Genomic DNA, 25,867 nt, shown 5'->3' with positions numbered 1-25,867 from the left:
AATGTAAATGTACATATAAAATAGAAAAAAGTAATAATAATGCATGATTGATGTACATTTCCAAAAACAATATGATTACACTCTTTGCTGCTTAGGATTTGTCGCTGCATATAATGATTTTGTCGACTTGTGAGTAATTACGTAAAATATTATATGGAGTCAATAAAATGAGTTTTGGTTGTTATGCTCTACTCGACTCATTTTTATAGAAAATAGGAAAGTCTCTTTGCGTCCTGTGGGAATCTAAATACTCGCGGGGGAAACATTTTTTCTATTATTTTCCATCCCAACAATCGACGTTCGAAATAAAACTTTAATTCCTCAAAGACCTCCCCTTGGCTCGCTCACTCGCTCGTATTTTAAAAACGGCCACCATTTACGTCTCATCCCTACTCCAGCTCTCCTTCACCTCTCCCCAGGCCCTCCTCTGACCCGCCCCGGCCCGCCCACATCTTTCCCCCCGCCCGCCACCTTCGCGTGTCCCAAAGGCGCCTGCGTGGGCACCTTTGGGACACGCGAAGGAGATACACCTGGGGATGGGCCACGAAGCTCTCCTCACCCACCCTCCTCCTCCCGATGCATGTACGAGGCTCTCTGAACTCCCGCCTGTGACACAATGTAGTGACGTCCTTTCGAAAATACGGTCGCGGAATTCGCTACAAGTACTGACTACGAATGGGCAGACAATTTTCGGCATTTCCAAACGAAAAATTTCTGCTGGGTGAAGGTCCAGATGGTAGATAGGTCATGGGAGAATTGCCCTACTGCGATATAATGTCCAGTTGTAGGTAACTTGACTGATATAATCTCGAGTTTCGTGATTAAAGCTACGATTTTGAAATATTACAAGGTTCAGTGGGGGTTTGTAAGGTCATCACTATGATTGACCCGTGCCACAAGAGACTACAAAACATGTGAAATGTGGGGATAGTCCTATGCAATAGAATCCTGTGTGATTCTTCAGCGATTCTGCAAAAAGGTACTCATTAAAATAGTATAGCTAATTTAAAACAATATTGCATCTGATTGCTGGATAGAGACAACATGAAGGTTTTTGCCAAGGTGCTTTATTTCTAAGGGGAAAATGTTGGCAAACATAATGTGAATAAAAATGGGTAGCATAATATGATTACGCGATAGACATATTTGTATTATATTTTTGTGTTGAAAATATAAATTATAAAGGGAATTTATTTGACGCATAACTTGGATTAGAGGAAACTTTAACTTCCTTTCAAGTTACGTTAAGCTGCTTAAGCTACGTTCTCTCGGCATTCCTAGGCAATTTTTCACTTCATAACGTTATCTTTAAGATTACGTCAAATATTATGAATTTTTTTCCATAGTAACATTAAAAATGTAAGGGATAAAGAAATCAGACATTCTTTATGAACCAACAGCCTATCGAAGGTATAAGCAGATGAATATTTTGAATGTAAGAACTATAGGGTAAGACACTAAATGAAACATAATCACAAATTGAATAACGGTTGCCGGTATAAGGCCAATCATATTGCGTGCATCATATTACATCTATGCTTCACCCAATAGGTGAGGGTTAATCTCACCACATCTTGACCTTAACGGTACAGAATTCAATAATAAATACAAGACGTTATATAAAGATAAACAACGGTATGACATAGTCAAAAGACATAGGTCTGGCGAAGGGATTAATCAAATTTAATCTAGAAATGAAGTTAGATATTGATTCTGAAGGTCAGTTTGATGTGAAATTAACTGAAGAACCCGAAATTATGAGTTTATGTATACCTGTGCCTATATCAAAATTTGCACCTGATCATAAGCCTCAACTTATTAATTGACTTGAGGTGAAGCAATGGAAATCATTCAAAGCATTATAAATTATGTGAAAAGTTAATAATTGCGATTTTCATGTACTCAAATATGATATTTAATCTTTAAAATGTTCATAAATTTTAATGCTGCACGGAATTAGATAATAACTAACAAAATCCTAAATAAATACATTACCATTTTGATGTTTTTCACGGAAGTCAACTCACGAGTTATAAGAAATCGGATTTTCGTTTTAATAGGCAATAAAAAACCAATAGCTTACATATCAACATCATGACTATTATCGACTGTAGTTTGGATTTGTTTTGTTGCTTAGCTTGGCGATAAAAAAGGTGAACATCTTCTTAGATTACATCGCCATGACGTCAGATATATTGCTTCCTATAATCGTGCCCAAATGCGTCACGAAATGCGGGGTATCGATTGGCTGCACTTTCTTCAAGCGCTACAAGGTCCCTTGCCAAAAAAACCTTTGCTCCGCCAAGAATATCAGAACTACCCTAAAATGGCAAGCCATTGATAGACATTTGAAATAATGCCCTAGATTAGCATATTATTTAATGGAATATAAGAGGTATATTGAGGACGCTGATGAATGGCGGGTATTTTTGTATATCTTTCTTCTTCATATGTTACCCCAGGTACTCTCATCGAGTATCCAAATCATTTGTGTACTTCCTGAAAATTGCCTTTCTGAACTGTTTGAAAAGGCAGACATACATAGATGTCAAATTAGGAGATTTATCATGCATCGACAGGAAAAATTGACTTCTGGCCAAAAGAGTTTTTTTGGGGAGATGGGATAAGAAAACATCGATCCTGCCTGACCCAGTAATATTAATGTTGGCCAAATGGGACGTCGGGGCAAAATTTTGCGTGAGACAGATCATTTAATGGCATTCTAATTGTTGTCTTTGGCATACTTGCTCATCAACGCGGGTTATAAATCCGAGTAATTGCAGCTAGTAAAGCTTGCAAGTTCCCTATCTATTTCTTAATTTCCTAACTGCTCATGGCATTGTAATTTTTCACTACCTACATCTCCCAGTTCATCCCCAGCCTTCCTCTGTAATTCTCCTCCCCCATGTTTCTTCCAACTATGGCTTCAGCATGATATCATGCTGCGTCCAATAGATTGCTCTCTTATTCTCGTAAGTTTGTTCCATATGCTTCTCTCCTCAGCCATTCTGTGAAGTGCTTCTCCAATTATTGTTCTGCCAATCTATTTTATTTCCAACACTCTTCAGCAGCACCACAATTCCATCGCCTCCAATTTTCTTTTTCCTGCCACTCCTCGAAAAACCATGCCATTCATCGGATGATATTTTGCGCTTTACTCAACGCCTGTTTCAAGAAAACGGGAGCTGAATGATCTATTCCAATGTTTTACGCTTGAAAATCACACACGATCACTTAGAGAGACCAACGGGAGCAGATAAACTCCCAACAACAAACCTAGTACGCGTATCTTCAGGAGCAACTAGACAATTAGGATCACTTCAATTATCATTAATCCCCCTTGAAAAGTTCAATGCTCTATATTGGTGCCTCTTGAAGAACGTAATACCTTGTTGCTTATGGAAATCTACTAGAAAATGCTTCTATAAAGGTATGGAATTAAAACTTAAAATTCTTGAATCATAGACATGAAAAAATTTTAATTTCTGTTTAATTTGCAAGTTCGTTCCACTGTTTGTTTTTCTAAAATATTGCATTAAAATTGCAATAAAAAATTAGTTGAAGGCCTACACATATAGAATGCATATTTAAATAATATTATCTTATCTTTAAGCTTTAGTCTGTTTGATAGCTGATTTGTCACAGGCTTTCCACTGGAGGCACCGTACCCTGAACTCTGAACCAGTCCCTGAACTGTTGGACCTTTGTACCCAATCAAGCTTAGCCTGCCTGCTACATGCAGGCAGGGGATAAGAAAGTCACGTTATATGTAAGGAGGTGACCCCTTAAACTTCTATCTGGTCTCAAAATTATTTAATTTTTGTGTTTTAACCATTCAACGCAAAATATATTCCTATTATTGTCTCAGTGGCTCGCGAATTATAATCGGTGATCGTGAAATAGCAAATCAAATGACATAAACCAAAGAAACGTTTGCAATCACTACTAAAGGTGAGCGTTAGACAGTTTCTCTGCCTTAATTACCTATGAATGCATAACTCAAGACTGATACAGAATCGCAAAGTGGGGGACAGATTGTAGCTTTTCATTCAACCTGCTTGAAGGATGTTAACACTAATGATATGTAATATTGCAACGAATCGGACATACTAAAGGCGAGGAATTTGGGAGGAGTTACGCTTTCACTAAAGAAATCACATTTCAATCTTAAGAATGCTACTTTGTGATAGTACTCTCGTCGACTTATCTGACGGGTAATGCACACAACCGAGGCCCATGAGGGTGTGGGTTTCTAATCATGGTGAATGGTCGCGAAGACCCTGGCTGTTCGAACACCGGGGAGTGCCGTGATGTGAGTCTATCGGAATCCCAGGTCAGGGAGGGAACCCTCACAGGCGTCCTTGGGGGAGAGGGGACGAAAAGAAGTGTTTCAGACCTTGAAGCCTCCCCAAAGAATGGTAACGTTAGAAAACCCCCATTTTTCTCAACGGGAGCCGATCCTCTTAAAAGACCTCACCTTTCCCCACTACCCGCTCCACTTGCTCCTCTACCTTCCCTGCTCCATCCCGTCACCCCAGAGACAGTGACGCCCAACCAGCAAGCCCATCCTCCCCTCTAACCCCTGGAAGGGACCCACCTGCCTCCCACCCACCATCCCTATCCCAAACCCCCAACCACTCCCTTCTCCGCCGTCACCCTTCCCCTGGCTCCCTAACCTCACTTCATCGCCAATAACGCCCCCCTCTCCCGCGCCCCTCTCCCATCGACCCCTTTCCCCCTCTTTCCCTCCCCATTACCCTTCCACCTTCCCCACCACTCTTCCCTCCCCCGGCCGACCCCGGCGCCCTCCCACTACCTCTCCACCCCCGTAGAAGGGAATGGAGTGCTCGCTTGGGGACCACTTCATCGCGACCACCCGAAAAAAAAAATACACGCGAGAAAGGAAATAATAATGCAAAGGGGGCGGGAGAGGGGAGAAGGGTCTCGCGGGTCGGGGCACATGGGGGTGGGAAGGGTTGCACAGATAAAAGTCGTCACCTCCCCTCCAACGTTGACGATCGAGTCTATTGGACGACCTCCGCACGTTCCGAAGGCGACCTTATAGAGAGAGAGAGGGGGGGGGCTACTTGTTACATCATACTCTCCACACTTTTTTTTTCCCTTCCTCGTTATTATTTAACCAGCCGCCCACCCTACTCCCCATACGCCAGGGGGACCTCCCTTCTTCGCGACACGGAGGCCAAAGAAACTGACGAAGTGACAATTATCGCCCGGAGCTTAGAGTACGGATTGGTTTCCTGTTACGTTTTTGCAGGTCTCGAAAATCGGCCGGGAACACAGTCGATGGTGGTCCGCGAACTTTGTAGAATCGCATCATGAGAGTTGGGAAACATTCTGTTATATCCCACACTTTATAAAAGAAATTGCCACACTAAATCCGATACTGACGCATCATTGTATCTCAAAGCTAACGCATTGATTGATAGATTGGCATCGAAGTCGGTCATGTCACCCGAAGCAACCCACAGAGCGTTGCTTCGGGTGTCACACAATCTATAAAACTTATAGTATTGACAACCAACAATTCCAAAAGGAGACTTCAAAGAATTTGGCATATCATTACGCACTAATAGGTAGAAAAAACTGTAACTGGACAATCCGCACATCTCCCATAGTCCACTATCTCGTAACTACAGTTCCACTGCTATGCGTGAAGTATCTTTTTAAAAATGACCTCGGCTCATTAATCTCGCAACTAGGGAAACGATTTTTAAATTATCACCAAAATTTATGCATTTTGAGTTGAAATTCAATCACCTTCCGAATTCTGTGAAAACCAAGCCTCTCATAAGGCCATCTCATAAACAAACCTCTCATGAAATATCCTGACTTCAGAGGGCCACCCAAGGTTAAATTAACTGAAAGGTATCGCTATGGAACCTAACTGAATTCTCGGGTAACTTTGGACTGGTTTTTTCCCCAATATCACGTGGTTGTTTGTTTGAGTTTGCACTTCTTACATGCCAGAAGAACGCGGAGGTTTCCCGAAAATCGTCCTTGTCCAGCCCTCTCTATATTGAGCCACTATCCACGAAAAATTGTTTCAGATTTTTACCAGATGCAATAGCTGTGAAGAACTAATAAATTACATGTGACACGTGTATGTGATTACGTGTACACACTTACATGTGAAAATACATTGGATATGGAAATGAAGAGGACACAAGTATTTGGATAGGATTAAAAACAGTCAGGTCTCTACGGAAGATTTTTTAAATGTAATGTTACTGAAAGTTGATATTGAGGTTAATTTTTAGTATATAAATGCCCAATCACCAAAAGTACTTTTTTCGCAAAATAAATAGAAAACACAAATGGAATTATCTGTTGGTATTGCCTTGCGGTAGATGTGATGCCAGGAATTACATTTGCGGTGGTAGATAAATCCGAAGCATCTGCTTGAGCAATAAATGCCATATCATGATACTGGAGTCCAACACTCGCTGTTAATTACATATATTTTTATTACATGTAAAGCATGTTGTACCATTTTTAATGTAGATATTTTCAGATTACATACAGCGCAATGGATTAGATGGAAATGTGGCCACGATTGCTCAATTCAATCAATGAGAAGCATATGTATAATTTTCTGCATTGAAAAGAAAAAAATTCAATTTATTTTCAGAGTAAGCGTTGCATGTGCGTGTGTGTACACACACACACACACACACACACACACACATATATATATATATATATATATATATATATATATATATATACATATATATATATATATATATATATATATATATATATATATTCAACACGTGCAATTAGCTAGGAGAATGAGACATCCAGCCCAGATTTGGTAAATGTGTCACCCATGATACAGTCCATGACAACTGAACATAACAGTATCTTATAAAGTAAAGCCTGTTACTTATTAAGTAACCGGATGCAAGATTATTCGATACATTTAAATAGTTCGTCGACCAAGGAAAGCAAAGATGGAAAGAGCAGTCGCCTCCTTGAAGGTAGGCAAATCCTTGAATCTTTTATGTAAAGTGTGTTGCGTGCCCCACAGGAGAGAGAGCTCGTGCAGAGCCCTCTTGATTTAGTTAGCTATTCTGAAATATGCACAGATATTATTTTCCGCTAAATTTCACAAGACAACATAGCGCACATTTGAAGCTCATTAGTGGGAAAAAATTAAGATACAGAAATTCAATAATTAGTCAAAAATTAATTAGAAGCAACGATCACCGTGCTAGTAGGAAGCACATGAGCCGCACGCAGACTGTCATCCTACTCAGCTGTCGGTGATTAAATCGCCACAATTTTAATTTTATCTTTCATTTCACTGCAAAAGACTTTAAGGTGGAATGCTGATTAATTTTTGTTCATGACTCTGTTTCTCACACAATCAACTCTGTTCCTATAACGCCAATGGATACAAAGCAATATCTCCCCTGAACCCTTTAATTGCCTTCCTCCGTGGTTCAATATATGATAACTTGGAGCAAAAGTTGTTAATGTATTTTCATCCTAAAATTGATATGCAACGTCTACTTATAGATAAATATTTTTAATCCTATAATGCTCACAATACATATATAGACGGAATAATTATGGGCAAGGTAGAGGGAAGAAAAATAGGAAGTGTAGGTGGTATGAATTGAAGCAGAAAGTAATTTGAGCTGAAGAATATAATGAAGAATGAAGAATATATGAAAAAATTAGGGTCCAACAAAGGCTCGCTATTGATCAAGAGGCGAACGCCAGTAAACCTGCAACAACTTCGCGATTATTCATCATAATAAACATTGAAGCATTTCTCCATTTATTAAATAGAAAATGCAAAATTGTATCACGTCACAATTAAACAGCAGTAGTAGAGCAGGAAATAATGAGCTCTACGGCCTCTCAGTTAAATAAGAGGGGGAAAGAAACTCCAATGGCCGTAATATACTAATAATATATATTACGGCCATTGGAGTTTCTCCCTCCCTCTTATTTTAGCAGTAGCAGAGTTAATTTAGGATCCATTGACAATCAGAGTCATGTCGCACCTTCGCTTCATTAAATCAGTGAAAGAAATTGCATCCCGACGCGTATTGTGAACGCAGAAATATATTTAAGACTTGCTTATCATAAACGCGTTGTCATTAATGACCATTCTATTTGTACAATAAATCTGCATTTTTAATAACTTATGATTTGGATGAAACATTTGCTTCTGAGAGGATTTTTGATACATTATGGTATCCATTCAGAAATGATTGTCACCCAATACTTTTAATCATTCCGAAAATATTTTTCAACCCTCCCGCAGTGATTTCCCACCATAACGCACCTGATACCGTACCTAACATCAATTTAGAATCTTCGGTCAACTATCATTGCAATGAACAATACTCGTATTCATCGCAATGCGGTGCGGAAGGAGAGGGAAATACCAAACGGGATTGCTTCTTTCTGCGTCACATTTAAGCAAAGAGATCGGGGGGACGATTGAATGGGTATGCCGAGCTCCGATCAGGCCGCTAAAAGACGATCCAGGGCACACGATTAAGGCCTGGGAATCCTCTGAGGCCCACTCACAACACGTCCACGAGCCGAGCACGCCATTCGCGACCCATGCCTTAGCGTTGCGTATCAAGGAGGGACAGAGGAGAGAGGGCGTTCCTCTTTGAGGTCCCAAGCATGTCCCACGAACCTGGAGAGAAGACGGGATACAAAGAGAGAGAGAGAGAGAGAAACGGGCAGGGGCTTCCCTTCCTCTCGGGGAGGGGAAGGAAAAATAAAACGGAAAGAAAATCACCCATCCTGAAAAGTCGCACGGCCACTAAATGCATCCCATTTCCACCTCTCCCCTTCCTCCTCTCTATCAACCCCCCTCCCTTCCGTCTGCCTTTCCTCTGCTCCCATCTTCTTCCTCCCCTCACCTCCCGTACACCCTCCCTCGCCTCCTCACCTCCTCCGCTAACCCTCCCCACCACACTAAAAACTCATCCTATATATCCCTTCGTCCCCTTCCCGTATCGACCCGTTACTGGAGAGAGAGAGGGAGAGGGAGGCGGTGGATGTGGTGGGGGAGGAGAGGGCGGGGTGCTGCGGACGAGGGACGGTGGGGGGACCAGGGGGAGGAGTTAGGGCGAGAGGGGAAGAGGGGAGTTGAAGGGGGTGGAGGATCGAGGGAGGGGAGGAGGAGTAGTTTCCGAAGCTTGAAGCCAACCTACCTCTCACTTCACCCCCCGTTCTGCAGCCTCCCCGCCTCCGTGCGAGGCATAAGTCTCCCTCCCGCACCCCCCGGACAACATCTAACCGCGTAGGGCACATCTCCACGTCCCTCATGAGAGAAAAATATATTAAAGGATAATTAAACCCACCTTCCACACTCCGCACACGACAAAAAAAACGGTTTACCACGCGGGTGGGCACGTAATAAAGGTTACCGGTGCACGCACGCTAGGTTGTTGCACACGCATCGTTGGTGGGGCGTCTCTCCATTCCCCTCCATCCCTCCCGGATGTTTCCTCGGAGATTCACCCGTACTAAATGCGTGCATACCCTTTTGCGGAGGAAGGGGGCGGGGTTGGAGTAAGACTCTGTCGGATGTTTACTTGTTGATGACGTGTCACGTTCGTATTAACCGCAGAATCAATCCGAAGGTCGATTTCATGAACAGAAACCCAGGGTGCGATGTGATATTCGCACGCTCAGGTCAAGGGAAAATGAGGGGAGGAGACTTCCTTTCGTTCAGCCTGCGGGTTCCCAGAAAGACCTGGTGCCAGAAAATCCACATGCCTATTGTGAAGCTTTAGGTTGCCCTGAGGAGTAAACGGGAATTGAACCCGGGTCTTCCGATCGATAGCTGAATGATCTGCAAAAATCCCAACACGACTGGAATGAAAGCACTTGCTTCTTTATTCCAATTTTTAAAGATTTAATGCGGAACTCTTCTTGATTTCATCTATATAACCGTCAAAACTACCTCCACCCCCATCATCCGACTAATTCTTTTTCCATTTCCACTCTCAATCCATCAAAACCGCATCTATTATCTTTAGTTTTTGTCTCGTGTCTAAAAGAGACTGCAAATGTGTTAAAAAGGACTTCAAAAATGGACCTTACATGTTAAAAACATGGTCAGAATTTCATTAAATGTACATGAACTTCCACAAATTGGAGCCAGAAACCATCGAATTCATGCTCCGAATTTATTAAACTTTAGAATATAAAAAAATTTTAATAAAAATAGATTCGATCTCCAGAAAATTCTTGTCATTCCATAGCAGTTAATGTGTCTAAACCAGACTTTAAAATTTAAATCGAACATGTTTGATCTAATAAGGGTGCTAAAACATGAAGACTCAGGACACGATGTGACTTACAGAGGGGTGGGTTAAGGTTCTATTATATTAATGATTTCGAGAAATCATAAGCGTGTGGAAAATGACTAGTGTTTGCGTTTCGTTGAAATTAATAAAGGCTAAATATGCATCGATTGCGCAGAGGGGGGCGCGCGACCACCCCATGGTGAATCCCGTTGGGACTCCCGACCGATCGGAACATTTCCCGGGTGGAGGGAGGCGTGTCGACCGACTGTCGCCGAGGTCGTTCGCTTGAGCCATTTGGGATGGAGCGGGGATATGATTCCTCGGAACAGAATGGGATTGTGGGTGAAATCAGGGAAAGGGCGAGGAAGGAGGGGTTCGTTCTTTAACAGAGGGTGCAAAATGGTCCCTAAGATGAAATCCCTTCCAAAATGGAGTGCTGCACTTGAAAAAAATCCCTATAGGCCACACATTTACGCCTCTAAGTATCCCCTGGCATATTTCTAAGGGAAAAATTGAATGGGTGGTGTAATTATCTTGAGAATAAGACGACCGACATAGTCAAAACTATATGCGCCGTCCTCAAACCACAGTCGTCCACCCTAAAAATAGTTAACATCAATGACAGTGAAATCTTACTTCAAGACCTAAAGGCGGAGGTTATTGCATCCGATTCCTATCCCTGTACCATCTTCAAAATCCCATCAAATTCTGGTACATATTAAACCAAATAGCTCGAGTGTTATATGGGGCTTTACTAGGGCACCATAGAGGATTTGAACCCAGGACTCTCATTTCAATATTCGAACGTTACATCCACTGGCCTACTATATCTGATTATTTGCATCACAGGAATATAATTTGGAGATAATGAGATGCATTTAAGGTGAGGAGTAGGGATGGGAAGAGAAATGTGTAGATCTAGAATCAACCTACTCTTACAAAAAGGCAGTCTTACCGGAGGGCCATGGTTTGCATCTCCAAATTCATTACCACCCGAAGTCTAACAACGGATCGGACTATATCTCAAAGCTTTTAACCACCGTAAATCGAGTCTAGGAGCTGAATGAACGGAGAAACTGATGTTATCAGCCGCCAAATCAATCATATCCCCCTTCCAATCACCATTCCCGATGGTCCCGATGACGTAAATTCACTTTTCTTCACCAGACAACCCATCCACCCCTTCACACAGGCAATCGGAGTCCGCGAGAGAGGTTAAGTCTCAACCCGTGCCTTTGCTTAGTTATCATTGACATATCCACCCCTCACCCTGAAAATTACCTTAAGGAATTGATCACAACGGCGAGCATTCCGTCCTAGACTTGAAATTAGGGCCAGGGCTTAGGGGTAACAAGAAAAATTCCGTATTCTATGCATGAATATTATCCTACAAGCGGGAGCAGGAGTACGGTTATGAGAATTACCATTCCAACCACTAATAAAAATTTCCAAAACGTACACGTAGAGAAATTGGACTGATATAATTTCAAGTGGGAATAATTATTCTTTGGGCCAGTTATTTTGATACTCAGGTTTCGCTTAATCTCTCGCCGTGACCGCACATAGAAAAGTACGTATAATGTAAGGCTACAATAATTCCCTCCGTGTCAAGAGAAAACCCTTAAAAAGAGGTTTTGAGTTGTTACGGCTTTAAAAAAATTACCAAGCCCAATAGTGAGCATAGACTTCGCTAACCGTAATAATATGAAACTCATCACATTTTTATTTATCAAATGGGTATAGGTTTGCACTAGCCACCGCACCATTAGAAAATGGTGCGGTGTCCAGTGTTCCACTTTACACCCCAATATCCCAGGTTCGATCTTGGTGGTGGCAGAAATTCTCATTAACAATGCGTTCCTTACATGGAGACTACCCTCAACATAGAGTCCACTGTCCGTCAGATGGGACGTCAAACTGTGTGACCCCTTGACTCCTTGCGTTAAAAGTAGGTTGATACCGACGCCAGATTTCTCTCCACACATTCTTCCCCATTCCCTGATCATCATATTTATAACAAATAGTCTCCCTATCTCTAATGGTGGTGATAATCTCAGTCGTATGTCACCTCCCCAAATGATTGCTACAACCACCAATATTGATTTTACCCTATCATACAGATTTCTCCTAGTGCCTATCCTTCTGCTCGGGGTCTCTAATGTCCAGGGAGGACCCAGAATAGGTTCTAAACACTACAGGTGTGCTCTCGACGAAACGATGGAAGCCTTTACGCCCTTTGGCGCTGTGCATCCACTCTTCATTCTTCCACGCCTTCGTAGGCAACGCGACACGCGACGCACGATATACGCAGCGAGCAGTGATGGCGTGTCGCAAAGGCGCCTGTTAGGGAAAAAAACAAAGGCGAAACGGAAACGGGTGAACTTGGACCGCGGACGTGAAAATAGCACCGTTCCGTGACTACATTAACAGGTCTTTAATGGAGATTAAAAAAGGACGGGGATAGGAGAAGGGGGGGGAAGAACAGGGAGGGATGGGGAAAGGAGTAAGGCGAGGCGATGGGAATTGGGATTTTCGAGGAAGGACTTTCATTCAGAACGACAGCTTAACCGAAGGCGTCGTTAACTACACACGCGGAGGACCCAGTTTGGAACCTTGGCACACCCGTTCTTATTAAGGCGAGCAACCGACAGCTGAAGCCATTTACAACTACCAAGAATATTTGGGTACATTTGTTAGAAGCAGAATATCCAGTAAATAGGGAAATGTTAATTAGAAAGGTTAATGGATCCATCCAATGGTAAGAAAATGTTTAAACGATTCAATGTGGCAGGAAAGTTCAGAAAAAAACAGCGAAAGGGAATCATTTTTAACATGAGATACAACCAGGGGCATTTGCCTACCATGGAAGGGAACGACGTGAAGGGTGCCTGTGATATTTGGGAATACAAGGATTCTATGAAATTAAATGCCCCAAAGGATGAGAGATATTTGGAAGCAGTAGTAATACGAATAATATCCTAAAAAGGGGAGGAAACCGAGAGGTTGGTGACCTAACACCCCCCGCCACACGCCCTTGCGGCTTGCGGGGTATTATGTAGATGTAGAAGTAGATGAGAGGTAAGGCCAGTTGCGCCATTAACGATAGGTATTTAATGTGGTTGGGGAATGGTAGAAGGGTACAGAAAAACCCGACGCCAGTCACTAGCTTACTCTCAACGAAAAGCGTCAAGAGGTCACACGATTAAACGTCCCAAACGACGGACGCACCCTACTTGAAGTGCTCTCCAAATGACACCCACCCAATTATGGATAAGGAAACTCCTGAAAACGTTTCTACCACCGCCGAGATCCGAGCCTCAACCTTTGAGGGTTGGGAAGCAGGTGCGCTAGCCACCATACCAATCCGATCCCCACCGATTACCCGGGCACGCGAGACGCGGAAGTGACCGAATTTTTTTTTTAAGATAAGGAAAGCTCGACGCATGAGACGAAGCGTCAGGAGAGTGGGTACTGGGAACGTTGGAGGACAGCATCGCCGTCGTCGTATTTCGGCCTTCTTTTGTTGCCAAGCCCTCACGAAAGCGAGGGGAGATCGGGTGTGGGATTATGTTCGGAGAGGAAAGGGTGGATGCGTATGTGGTGGTCCGAAAATGAGCATTCGTTGTTAAAATCTCGCCGATCGAGGAGCCAATGCTATCGGCCCCATCCATCGCCTCCCCCACGTAAGCGACCTCTCTCCAATCCGTCGATACGTGGGCATTATCTCCTCCCTCGAGTCCTCGTCCCCCCATCCCACCTTTTTGATACCATACGTCCCCTCCATTTTCCTCTCCCCTGTCGTCCCCTCCTGCCCTCGGAACCCTCGTCGTAATCACACTGCGTATCAAGAGGGAGGGGAGGAGGAGGCTGGGAGAGTTCGGGGGGGGGGGTGTTGAGGGACAAGTGTTACGATTCGCGAAGTGCTCACGGGACTGATGTGAGACTTATACTTCTCTCTCTCTCCGCACTCCTCCTTTCAATTCCCACCGATTCAGACACGCGATGACTCATTGGCATCGTTTACTGGATGGTGAAAAGGGGGGGGGGGGTTATTGGGTTAAAAAGGGGAAGGATTGGAGCTCAGGTGTACCACTTTTCTTTCCCCAACACCTTGGAATGCCTCGTTAACCGAAAACATTCTAAAGTCCCCACTTCGCGAGCGAGGCCCGTGGGAGCTGAGGGGGGTGAGTCCGGCCTACTCTTGTCGCGACGGTTTTGTCGGCCGCGGACTCGAGAGTGAAGATCCTCGCGACGAAATGCGGATATCTTGAACTCGTCACCAAGGTCAAGGATTCCCTTGAGGGTTCTTTTGAGATTTTAAATAGCTTACCACGGTTTTTTGCGTGCGAATCGCTCCACTGCTACTTCCGTAATCAGCTTGCGAAAGTTTTTTTTTGTGAATTGTGTCTCTCAAAATTCCAAGACGGGTTGACGAAGGTATGAATTTAAATAGAGAGACTTTGTTAGATTCGAAATTGTTTATTAAAATAACGTGAAGAGACAAATTATCACCATGAGATTACAATGGCTTGCGTTTCTTGATGTAATCGTCGTCAGCATGATAACCGATCACGTTATTTCATTGAATAGGATGGAATACCACAATGTGCTCTTTATTTATCAATGAGCGATTACTTCAAGTTACTGTGCCCACCATCAATATTATTAGAAGGCGAAAATGTTAATTTATGATTTGATTTTCATTTACATTTTAATTCCTGCGCATTTTTCTGTAAGATAAATTGGCTTGATTCGACGATTTAAATATGTTAAAAAATTACCGGGGGAAATTTTTACTGTGAATATTGAATCCTTCAGGGAAATATTGATGTGCTTGGACATAAAAAAACGGCACAATATTCAGGATCACTGGAACCCCTACGAGGATAATAACTTCTTTATTTGCCAACTATTGCAATTAAATGAATGGTCTAAAGCTTAATCAAGGCGTTCTAGGAAGTGCCCATCCTGTAACCCTTTAGTCTGGCCTCACCGGCCTAATTTTTTTCATCTTTTACAAGATAATCCACCTTGTTGCCAGGAAAACACTATTGTACGCCTCTGCTTGTCATACATTAGGGGTCAAGTAGTTCAGCCCTTAACTCTTATGTTTCTGACCTAGATACTTGGCTATCTTAGCGCCCGCGAGTCCTTGGATCTTTAACTTATCGTATCGCTTACAGTCATGACGACCGACATTTCTGATTTCCTTCCGCATTCATCTTTTTTCCTAATTATATCGTAATATTTGCTCGCTATTGAAATATATTTACCCATTCCTCCAAATTGACTTCATGTGCCCTACATAATGGACTGTTTATTAATCATTTCTTGCAGGCGCGAGGGAATAACCAAAAATAATTCGATTCACTCTATATTGGGCACATATTGGTATCGACATAGTCGTTCGTATCGCTTAACTGTCTCGAAAGGAAAATTTCAATTTATCCCTTAACTTATTGCGTTTACTTATTATTACTCTATAAATGTTCTCAGCGTTAATTTAATGCCATTATTCGTTCATTTATTCAGGGGATATTTGTATCTTAGATGGGTCGCTTCCTAAAGCTTGTAAGTCAAGCAGAATAGCATTGAAATCCCGGTGGTGAACTTGTTGTTTTTTGAAATAATATTAAAAAATAGCGAAAACTCACATCATCCTCTGACATGTACAAGTTCTTGCTTCATTCCTTCTAGCTTCGGCGCGGAGAAAATTCTTACCTCAATTTGACATTTCTTTCGAGAATATTCATTTCAAGTTAATTTCATTATTTATTAAAATGATGCAGTGTGGAATGACGTACCCTCTACCATCCTGTAAATGGCGGCTGAGAGAAAATGGATGTGAAGTGATTTTGTTAATATCACCCGAGGGACGTTAAATTCGTCTCCTCACATCGTCCATCTTCATTCAAACGCACAGCTTGGTTGATTTTATTTACTTTTAGAGGATTATGCGATAGTAAACATATTTCGGTGGATTCCTGAGAAAGCAACATAATTACGTTCAAGGGTGCACGCTGCTGATACTCCGTTGGTTATCCGCGGGGATCTCTATAAAATATTTATAAAAAATATTTTGCTCTTAAAAAGCAAAATGGAATTACTTGGCCAAATATACCTATTATTTCATCGTTTATTCAAATATATATATATATATATATATATATATATATATATATATAACAAACTTGGACAGCAACAAACAACATAAGAACACATAAAAAGATCACTCATATGCTATTTCTTGATCATTTCGACGAAATTCAGGTTCGTCTTCATCGGAGCATTACTTCTATTTCTTCCGATGAAGACGGAGCTGAATTCCGTCCAAATGATCAAGAAATAACGTGCGAGTGATCTTTTTACGTGTTCTTATATTGTTTGTTGCTGTCCAAGTTTGTTATTCAATACTTCCGTGTTACTTCGACGAAATCATCTATATATATATATATATATATATATATATATATATATATATATATATATATATATATATATATATGTACATATTTGTATGCGTGTGTGTATTATTGTACGATGCGTAAATGCATGTATGTATATATTATCGCATGATATGGATGGGTGTGTTTGGATATGAGCGAGTATGTATATGTGTATATATACATATGTATATATATGTCTATATATATATATATACATATATATACATATGTATATATATATATTTATTTATACATTCATATTTATTTATAAGCTCAAATCTGTGCATCAATGACTGGTGCCCTAACACCTCCCCTACCACACGCCCTCGTGGTGGCTTTCGGGGTGTTGCGTAGATTTTAAATCAGTCAGAATCCTAATTAGGGACATGATATCACAAATGTGCATGTAGTCATACGAATATATTTCCGAGGACTGGTCTTAATTGAAGAAGGAATATAGAATCACTCGTAGGTTCATAAAATCATAAAATGCAAGGTTCCCAACCATCGGAATTCTGGTCTCTCATATTACGGATAACTACGCCAGTACTTGAGCGTCCCCTAAAAACCGAACTCCTTCCCACCAACAAATCCGACCATAAGCTATTGAAAGCTTAAATGATTGATTCTGCGACCTGAACATTGACAATTTTCCTCCCCAATTCCGCGGAAATGACAATTCCTCGTTAACCTCCAGCCTACGTTGTCCGAGAATTGAAGCAACCAGCACCGCCGGGGGAAGTGCGGAAGACGGGAGAGGCCGACGGAGTGTGCACTCACCCTTCATTGATGAGGATGCGGTGTGAGCTTCCAACTCCGCCCGGATGCCACCTACGTACACGCCCGGTGGCCACCCCTGAGAACGTCCTTGAGGGCGAAAAACCTCGCTCGACCCTTCTCCCCGCCGCCCTCCGGTTCCAAACCCACGCCTCTCATCCGCCACCTCGTCCCACGTCGTCACAAAACCCTCCGCCCCTCATCTCGAGCCCCTCGGGACCATCCTCCCATCCCCCCCCCCCTCACACCCAGATCGACATATCGAGTCACCAATAATATCAATTTTACATCGATATCCAACGGAGTGGAAGTCTAATGGGGATAGCCCTGAGGTACCGAGCAGGAGGATCCGGGTTCAAATCCGATGATGGTCTATCTTTTCCTTTCATACCGTCACTCTTCTCCCTCATCTATTTGATGCTTTGACTTTCATTCATTCTCATAATATGAACAAAGCAATGCAGGACACTTACTCATCTACATCTGATGAAGATTCCTCTTTGACCTGCTCACTCCTCAGTCCACACCCATTTGACAAAATTAACCCACAAGTACTCACTCACTATAAGGTTTTATTTCCAGCCATGATTGACAAATTAGGGTCACGCTAATCTCGTGCACATTCTCGTATTACATGCAACCAGGAGCTTCAGGGCGAAATTGCAAATTGGAGGAATTAAATACATTCAAATTATCCACTTGGTAGCCCAGTGGATTTAGCTCTGGGATACCACTAAGCAGAGGGCCCGGGTTCGGTGACGCCTCAAGGCACCTCAATAACTCAAGCTGTTTAATTTTTCTGGTACCCGACCTTCCTGGGGAAACCATTGGTGACACAGGGAGAGGAACTAGCTCCCTCATTATACTGAAATATGTGAAGCCCTCATTAGGGCTTAGTACTAGGTGAGCTCTACCCTAACCTATCTAACCAACCCGGTTAGATAGGTTATCACTTCACCCAAGCTGCGTTACCTTTCGGGTATCAGACCTCCCCATGAAACCCTAGCAATCAAAGGGTCAAGTAAAAGCCCCCTACCCTGATATGTGAATTTCGCGCACCGTATAGGACTCAGTATGTGACCTCTACCCTCACCTATCAAAACAGGCTTTAGAGTGATCACCGTGGGTTTTTTTTAGATGCTTGAAATTTGAAACCTCAAGACTTCATGGAATGGTGGCAAAGTGAGATGCTGAAAGTCGTAATTTAACAAAGAATGTTAAGTAAGAGCGGGAGATGTCGGGAAAGGCTTTTGAATCTCGGAGGTGAAAGAAAGTATGAGGCAGTGCATAAGGAAATTGTTTATGTCATAAAGTGACACAATAGTTTTTAGGATATTTAATATTTACCAGGGACCGTCAAAAACATGGTCGTCCACCCGTAATAACAATCGTTCGTTTGGTCGCATAGAGTGTGCGTCTTATTAAAGGGGCATGGCTCCTTGGGGTATTTGCTCCAACGCAGTAATTTGTTCAAGTAGCCATGAGGAAGGCCGTATTGAATCCTAAGAAAGGAGGGTAGAAATATTATTTGAAAGAAAACGAAATGATTTGATATTCTACCATATATATAGGCATCCTCGGGATTCAAACCCGGGTCATCAGCGATGGAAAAAACATGTTTATCATCGATGCAACATCTAAAACAATCAATATCAATTTATATTATGTATCTCCCCTCCTGCATACGTATCAGATAGATTGTCTGCAGGGAGTTCATGGCTCCAAGCGGAATAAAAAGGAAACCCGGACTAATCAATCCAAAGGTCAGTCTGATAGGTAGGGGTTGAGCCCACCCGGTTTTGACCCCCCCCCCTCCCTGCGACGCTTGAAAATCGGTCATTCCGGATACTGGGACCATTCCTTTTTCATGTGTTTTTTTCCGGAAGGTTGTGTCAGGCACTTAAACGTGGTATCGCATGGTTTGGGTTCAGCCATTGAGGTGGGAGGCGCTCAAGGGCATCACGTCCCGGATTCCAATCCTGGACCGTGAGGTAGGCATCCACCTAAGCGCTCAACCCACCACGTCACTCCGGAACCGAAGGCGTGCGCGTGGATCTTGCGTGCATTTTGGACACTATTTGTCTTCGCGTGCACTGTCCACGCACAAATGCGTGCACCGTGGAGGAGGGTACCTGCCTACATTTCACGCCAGACTCCCAAGCGAATCCATCGCCCGTTCTCTCGACTGATGTGTGTGCACACAAGTTTGTATCGATCCCTATCGGTTTCACACACGGCCTCTCTCTCTCTCTCTTCCTATCCCATTCTCACTCCACACTCCACTCCCCCCTTCCAGATATCTCCCTTCACCCCTCTCACTCCTCCCCCATGGCGAATGAGAACGAGACGGTGGGAGACGAGGGAGGTAGAGGGAGAGAGAAACGGGAAGGAAACGGGAGGGAAGATGGGACACCGTCCGTCCTTGTTCGGGATTCCCGGGACGGTGGTTGAGGGGGAGGGGAGGGTGGGTACCGTTCTCGCCGGCCGGCCGGCTGGCCTCACCCCTTTCGTCAGACTCCATCCTTCGCGATCATCATCCCTTTTCGCTCGTCATGTTGCGACGGGATGAATAGTAAGGGAGACGTGATGAGAGAGTCTCCCCTCGGAATCGAAGGGAAGAATACCCCGGACGCCGCGTGGTCGATCACGGGGTCATCCGACGTGCGGAAATAGATGAATAAAAAATGACGGGATATCATTAAAAAAAAATTTTTTTACTCGTTTCTAATACCCGATTATTTCCTTTCCTCTATCTCCACCACACCCTCCCAGCACCCCGCACCCTCCCACTCACCCCTCCCCCCACCCCGCCAATACACACACCCATCCCCCGCGCACCCGACGGTGAAAAATCAATCGCTACGTCGATTCGGAAGACTTAGCTGCTATGCGGTTCCGGATGGAAATTGAGAAAACATCAGTTTAACGAGACGACCTGTGGGGGGAGGGGAGATGGTGAAGGGGACACAGGGAGAGAACCGGGTTGCGAAGTTGGCGCACAAACAGGTACACCATAGACGTCCTTGAGACCCCCCCCCCGAAAAACACGCTTCCCCCTTTTCATTCCCCCCAATCCACACTCATTCAACACGTGCACATATACGTTTATGTATTCCACCTCTCACGTCGCCCCCTCTATCGCATATGAGAATTGCAATACATTCAAAACGTGGGCCGCCCTGGGTGCCCTCCTGAAGGACTACCCGCGACCCTTTTTTTACGATGCAGTAGAGAGAGGGAGACTGCGTCGTGTCCGGGTTTGTATGCCGGCGTGGTGGTCGGAGACGATTCCCGAGCTCTTATTCTCGGAACGGTGTCACCACGCTACGTCTTTCTTTCTCTCTCCATCTCCGCGACCTCAACCACACCACCACCTCCTCTCAACCTCCCAAACCCCGCCGACGAATATTTCGGCACGGTCCATATCCAGGACATGTTCTCCATAAATCCCCTCCTCCCCCACCCGCTCTCCTCACATCGCCACCCACAGCCCCGATCTCCCACCACCCCATCAACATCTAGAAGGGTCGACTCATTGATTCACCCACCTCTAGTGCGACGCATTCCCCCGTTCCTCTGTCCCCCCCCACACGCCCTCGGAACACTCTCCGCCCCAGAAAAGCTCGTAAGGCACCCAAAACCGTGGGTTGGTGGGGGTAGGTGGGGCAGGGTGGTTGGTGTTGGTGTCGTAAACGTGGAAAGACATGAGGGACAGTTAGGCGAGAGGTGGTGTACGGTGGTAAAGGAATGACAGACCGGCCTAACGCGTGTGTTCCTCACGGAAACCCGTTCTTGTAGGATATTTAAGCGAAAATCTCTCCCTCTATGCCTCCTTCTCGTATCTATCCACCACCGGGGAAAGAGAAGGGGGATGATGATGAGAGAGAAAGAAAATAAAGCTCCCGAGCAAGTCGGGGGAGGAGGGAAGGGTGTGGAGAGGGAGAAAAAATTCTCCATCCCATCCTTTTGCATGGAGGTTTCGGGAAGGCGCGTCGGCGTATCAAACATGAAGGAAGGGAGAGAGGGAGGGAGTGGGGAGGAGAGGAGGGTGAAGGGAAGGGGGGATAGGGGAAGAGTATGGGAGATGGAGTGGGTGGGTTTCGGGGAGGGAGGGAGGGAAAGAGAAGGGGGGAGGCCCGCAGCGGCAACTGCCTACTCCTTGCTTGCTACGTCCTTGCCCACATTGATCGGGGGAGTCGTGGGCGCTTTTGGGAGGGGGAGGGCCGGCGGCGTAGGGGCTGAAGGGAGGGGGGGAAAGGGACGGAGAGAAGTTTAATTCCTCCCGCCGCCAATGCCATTTTATGGAAGATGGGGGGGCAGGGGGGTGGAAATGAAAGTAGAGGGGGGTTGAGGTTGGTGATTCGGCACACGCCACGGCATTGTTTTGCCGTGCCGTGTTAGTTTCTGGGGAGAAGGGGTGCGTGTCTGAGATCCCCTCACCCCCCCTCTCGCCTTCGCGTCTCGGCTTTGCCTTCGCGGACTCATGGGAGAGAATGCCCCCCGCCACCTAGTTTCTCTGCCCCCCCCAACCTTCGAGAATGGGGAACGAGGACCAGTGGGGAACATACGGGAAAAAGGGTGGTGGTTAGAGGGTTCGTTTCGTGGGAGCACAACCCAGGACCTGTCGCACGGAAATCGAGGGAGAGCGGGAGGTAGTTCATTATTCCCTTCCCGGAGGGTGAGAAATGAGCGGGGGGGCTGAGGGCTGGGGGGCGTAGGGAGGGGGCAGAGGGGGTTTTGAATGGGGGGTCGGGTTTGACCGGGGTGAAGGATTTTCATGGGTTCGGGAATCTCCTGGGTAGGGGGGGAAACGGTCGACCACCCAAAGAGATCGCCCCCCCCCCTTTTTACCTCTCCCCCGAATCCGCCCACACACTTCCGAGAGGGCGGGAAGGGGACGCGGGTTCCGCCCGGGGCGATCGACAGCGAGAGAAGCGTAAAGAGGGACCCCTCATCGAAGCCCTCCCGTCATCCCATTCACCCTCGTGCGATGTCCATTCTTCAATGCCCTTCGTCGTCATTCCCACCCTCTCCCCGCCCACCCATCTCCTCTCACTCCCCTGCCCTCCCCTCCCCCTAATTCCTCACGTGACCCCCACACCCCTCATCCACACTCCCTCGCCCCAATTCTTCCCGCAGAAAAAAGGTGGTAAAATAAAATGGATGGTTCTCTGCGCGGAGAGACGCGGGAGCACAACAGTGGGGCCGCGGATTTCTTCCTGTCCTTCTTCCCTCTTCGTCTGAATAAAAATATAAAAAGAGTCGCCGTCGACTCCTTAATCTGGAAGACCAAACAAATGACTTGGGCCCGACGACGACGACATTTTCCGAGGGGGAGGGAAACAGTGTAGGGAGGGGGTGGAGGTTGAACGGTCTGGGTTGAGGGTTGATGCCAGCCGGACGGTATACTCTCTCTCTCCCCCCCCCCTTGAGGGACAGCTCACACTCGCCAAAATTAATCTTCTAGGCATGCATGGAGCGCAAACAAACGCTTCGCAAACACACACGCACAAAACACACCCCACTCACAAAGGAGCACACGGGCTGCAGAAACGAAAAAAAATTGCATCGGGAATTTGATGCGCGGATTTAAAAAGGGCGAGAGACTGCACGCTGACTCTCCGGGAGGCGACGATTCAATATTTAACGAAAATAAAAAAGATGTCATACAAGAAACGAAACGGGTTTAAACTGAGGGTATGCAAAAGAAAGAGAGATGCATGACAACAAAATGGATCCGGGCTAACCTTCGCAAGTGTATCCTTGCTGAATGAGGCCCCAGAGCATGTCCGTGCAGTGATGACAGTACGTGGGCTTGTGGAAGGTCTTTTTGGAGAAGGTGTGTCCATGATGGGGGTAGTGGTGGTGGGCGGAGGTGTTGGGGCAGGGCCCGCCGGCCCCCGGCAGGCCCCCACCGCCCCCGGGGGCGGAGGAGGACGACAGGGTGCCCCCGCCGCCGCCCCCCGGCACCACGCCGCCGCCCCCACCACCACCACCGCCTCCTCCACCGCCTCCTCCACCACCGCCTCCACCACCGCCTCCTCCACCCCCGCCCTGCTGTCCCCCGCTGCCGCCCCCGGAGGAGGAGGAGGATGAGGACACGCCCCCGCCCCCTCCGCCCCCGCTGCAGGACGCCATGGCGGCCAATCCGGAAGAGAGTAGGAGGGAGAGGGACAGGGGTCCCCGTGAACCACCCTGCTTCTTCTTGCTGCCTCCCCGCCTCCGGCGCCTCCTCCGGCCGCCGCTGCCTCCTCCACTTCCTCCACCTCCTTTCCCACCGCCTCCTCCTCCACCACCACCGCCTCCACAACCACCACCACCACCACCTCCACCACCGCCTCCCTCCTCCTCCTCCCCGTCCTCCTCAGCCTCCTCCGTCTTATCCCGCGGAACAGCAAACAACACTCGATACGTGCTATTATTGTTGTGACAAAATTTATGACTTCCAATTCCCCCAATGCATGTACGTGTGTAAACTAACAAAAAATATATATATATATTTATTTATTTATTTAAAATAAATAAATAAACATATACACATGTATGTTTATTTCCCAAGTGACAAATTATATTCCCCGGACGTGCCTTACTTTCTTTGTCAGGGGTGGGGGAGTGCTGTTTGGAGTGGGGGGCGGGGGGTTTGGTAGGTACTCCAAAAAAGTCCACCCTCTTTCCTTCTTCTCTTCCTGATGGGTTTTTTCCTTATTTATGTGTTATTTCCTTCCTTCAAACTCTGTGGCGGGATGAATTGGGGGGGGGGGGAGTTCAAGGGCTTTTTTTTAAATATGTGTTGGTGTGTGCTGGGGGGGAAGGGGGTGGCGGGTGGTCCGGAGGGAGGAAATGAATGATTATTCTTCTCTCTCACTTCTCACGGAGGCTCAAGGGTGAGGGGCGGGGGGAGGTGTGGAGAGTCGAGTGGTCGCGGGGGAAGGAGGTGGGGGAAAATTTGCGACGAAACCCCCTTCCTTGTTTCCTTCTTTGAAAAAAAAATATTCTCCTCCGAGGAACACCTCCGGAGCACCAATTCTTTTTTTCCCGGAAAATAATTTTATATTGACACCAAAACACACTTCCTTCTTCTCCCTTCTTTTTTGTGGATTATTATATACACACAAATATATTCATATGTATAGTATGTATCCGGGGGAAACGGACTCTTCTTCCCTCCCACACGACGAGAGGAAAGGGAAGAAGGATTTCTCTTCCCTCCCCTGGAATAATAATAATTATAATGTGGCGAGAAAAAAAAATGAAATAAAGAAATCACTGCTGCACTTGTCTCCTTTGTCGGCGGTTTATTTATATCATATACATATATAAATACATTAAATATTTATATATGTATACATATATATATTTCCTTTTCGCACGATCGGAAAGTGTGCACCTCTCTTCTTTCCTCCGTGTAAATTTGTTACAATATGCGTGTTATCACTCTCCACCGCGTCCGCACCGCCACTCTCCCGCTATGTCACCGCGCGGAGGCCGGCTTCGCCCGCGGGGGCCGGTGGCATCTCGGTCATCATCATCTGGGGCAGCGCCTTCGGCCTCGCGACGTCCTCGGATGGGGCCGACGGCCGCCCCTCGGAGCCGCTCGAGGAGGACCCGCGGCATAAGGTTCAGTGGGCGGCCAAGGGGGCCGGGGTCGGGGTGAGGGTGCGGGGGCCGTCGGAGAAGGTGGGCGGGTGGGTGAAGAGAAAGAAGTAGGGGCGGAGGGGAGCGGAGGTCGCACCGTCTTCCGCGGCGGCAGCAGACACCAGCAGCCACAGCAGCGTCAACAACACCGGCGGAGTCGCCGTCGTCGTAGCCTTGGCCTCCCCCTCGCGGCCACCCCTGACCGCCGCAGCCGCTCTCAGCGGCCCCGACCCGTCCGCTGCTCGGAACGACGGGCGGAGACCGCCCTCTGCGCGCGAGCAACCTCCTCCCGTGGAAGGCGCTGGGTGATCCAACATGGCGGCCGCGGACGACGCCGCCGAGGCCGGAGCGTCGCGAACGTTCCCCCGCCGCTCGCCGCCGCCGGCGATCGCTGAGCTGGCCGCTGCAATGACCCTCGGTGTCCGTGCACCGGCTAACACGCATTTCGCATCATCGCCCCCGCCGCCGGCCAAGCGACTCCGCCGTCCGCTTCTCGCGCTCCCGCAGACGGCCATGTCATGGCGTCGCCGTGCCCGCCCCGCTGCTGCCTGCGCTGGCTGCCGCCTCTCTCGGCGCTGCTGCTCCGGCGGCTCTCCGCGCTCTCTTTCTCTCGCGCCCCAGGCCGCGGCGCGCAGCCTCTCTTTGGTGGAAGCGGTGCCTGCCCGGGTGGTGCGGCGGGAGGGAGGGTGGGGGGCGGCAGAG

The 25,867-nt window shown here is 46.2% G+C and overlaps 1 protein-coding gene across 1 annotated transcript in view; it reads right to left on the bottom strand.

The window, feature by feature from the left end:
• LOC139696854 (diacylglycerol kinase theta-like) overlaps positions 1-25,144 on the bottom strand; it is a 216,056-nt gene extending 190,912 nt beyond the window's left edge. Inside the window, exons 1-2 of the mRNA XM_071595734.1 lie at positions 25,006-25,144; positions 23,278-23,529 (exon numbers count right to left, since the gene is read on the bottom strand). Coding sequence (XP_071451835.1) covers positions 23,278-23,529; positions 25,006-25,144 — 391 coding nt within the window. The remainder of the gene's footprint in view (positions 1-23,277; positions 23,530-25,005) is intronic.
• Between the last annotated feature and the right edge of the window lie 723 nt (positions 25,145-25,867).

The sequence above is a fragment of the Hetaerina americana genome, unplaced genomic scaffold (genome assembly GCF_022747635.1).
Source record: "Hetaerina americana unplaced genomic scaffold, ioHetAmer1.1.p SCAF_7, whole genome shotgun sequence".
Classification (NCBI taxonomy): Eukaryota; Metazoa; Arthropoda; class Insecta; order Odonata; family Calopterygidae; genus Hetaerina; species Hetaerina americana.
Note: the sequence above shows the minus strand (reverse complement) of the source record. Positions and strands in the feature narration are given on the sequence as shown.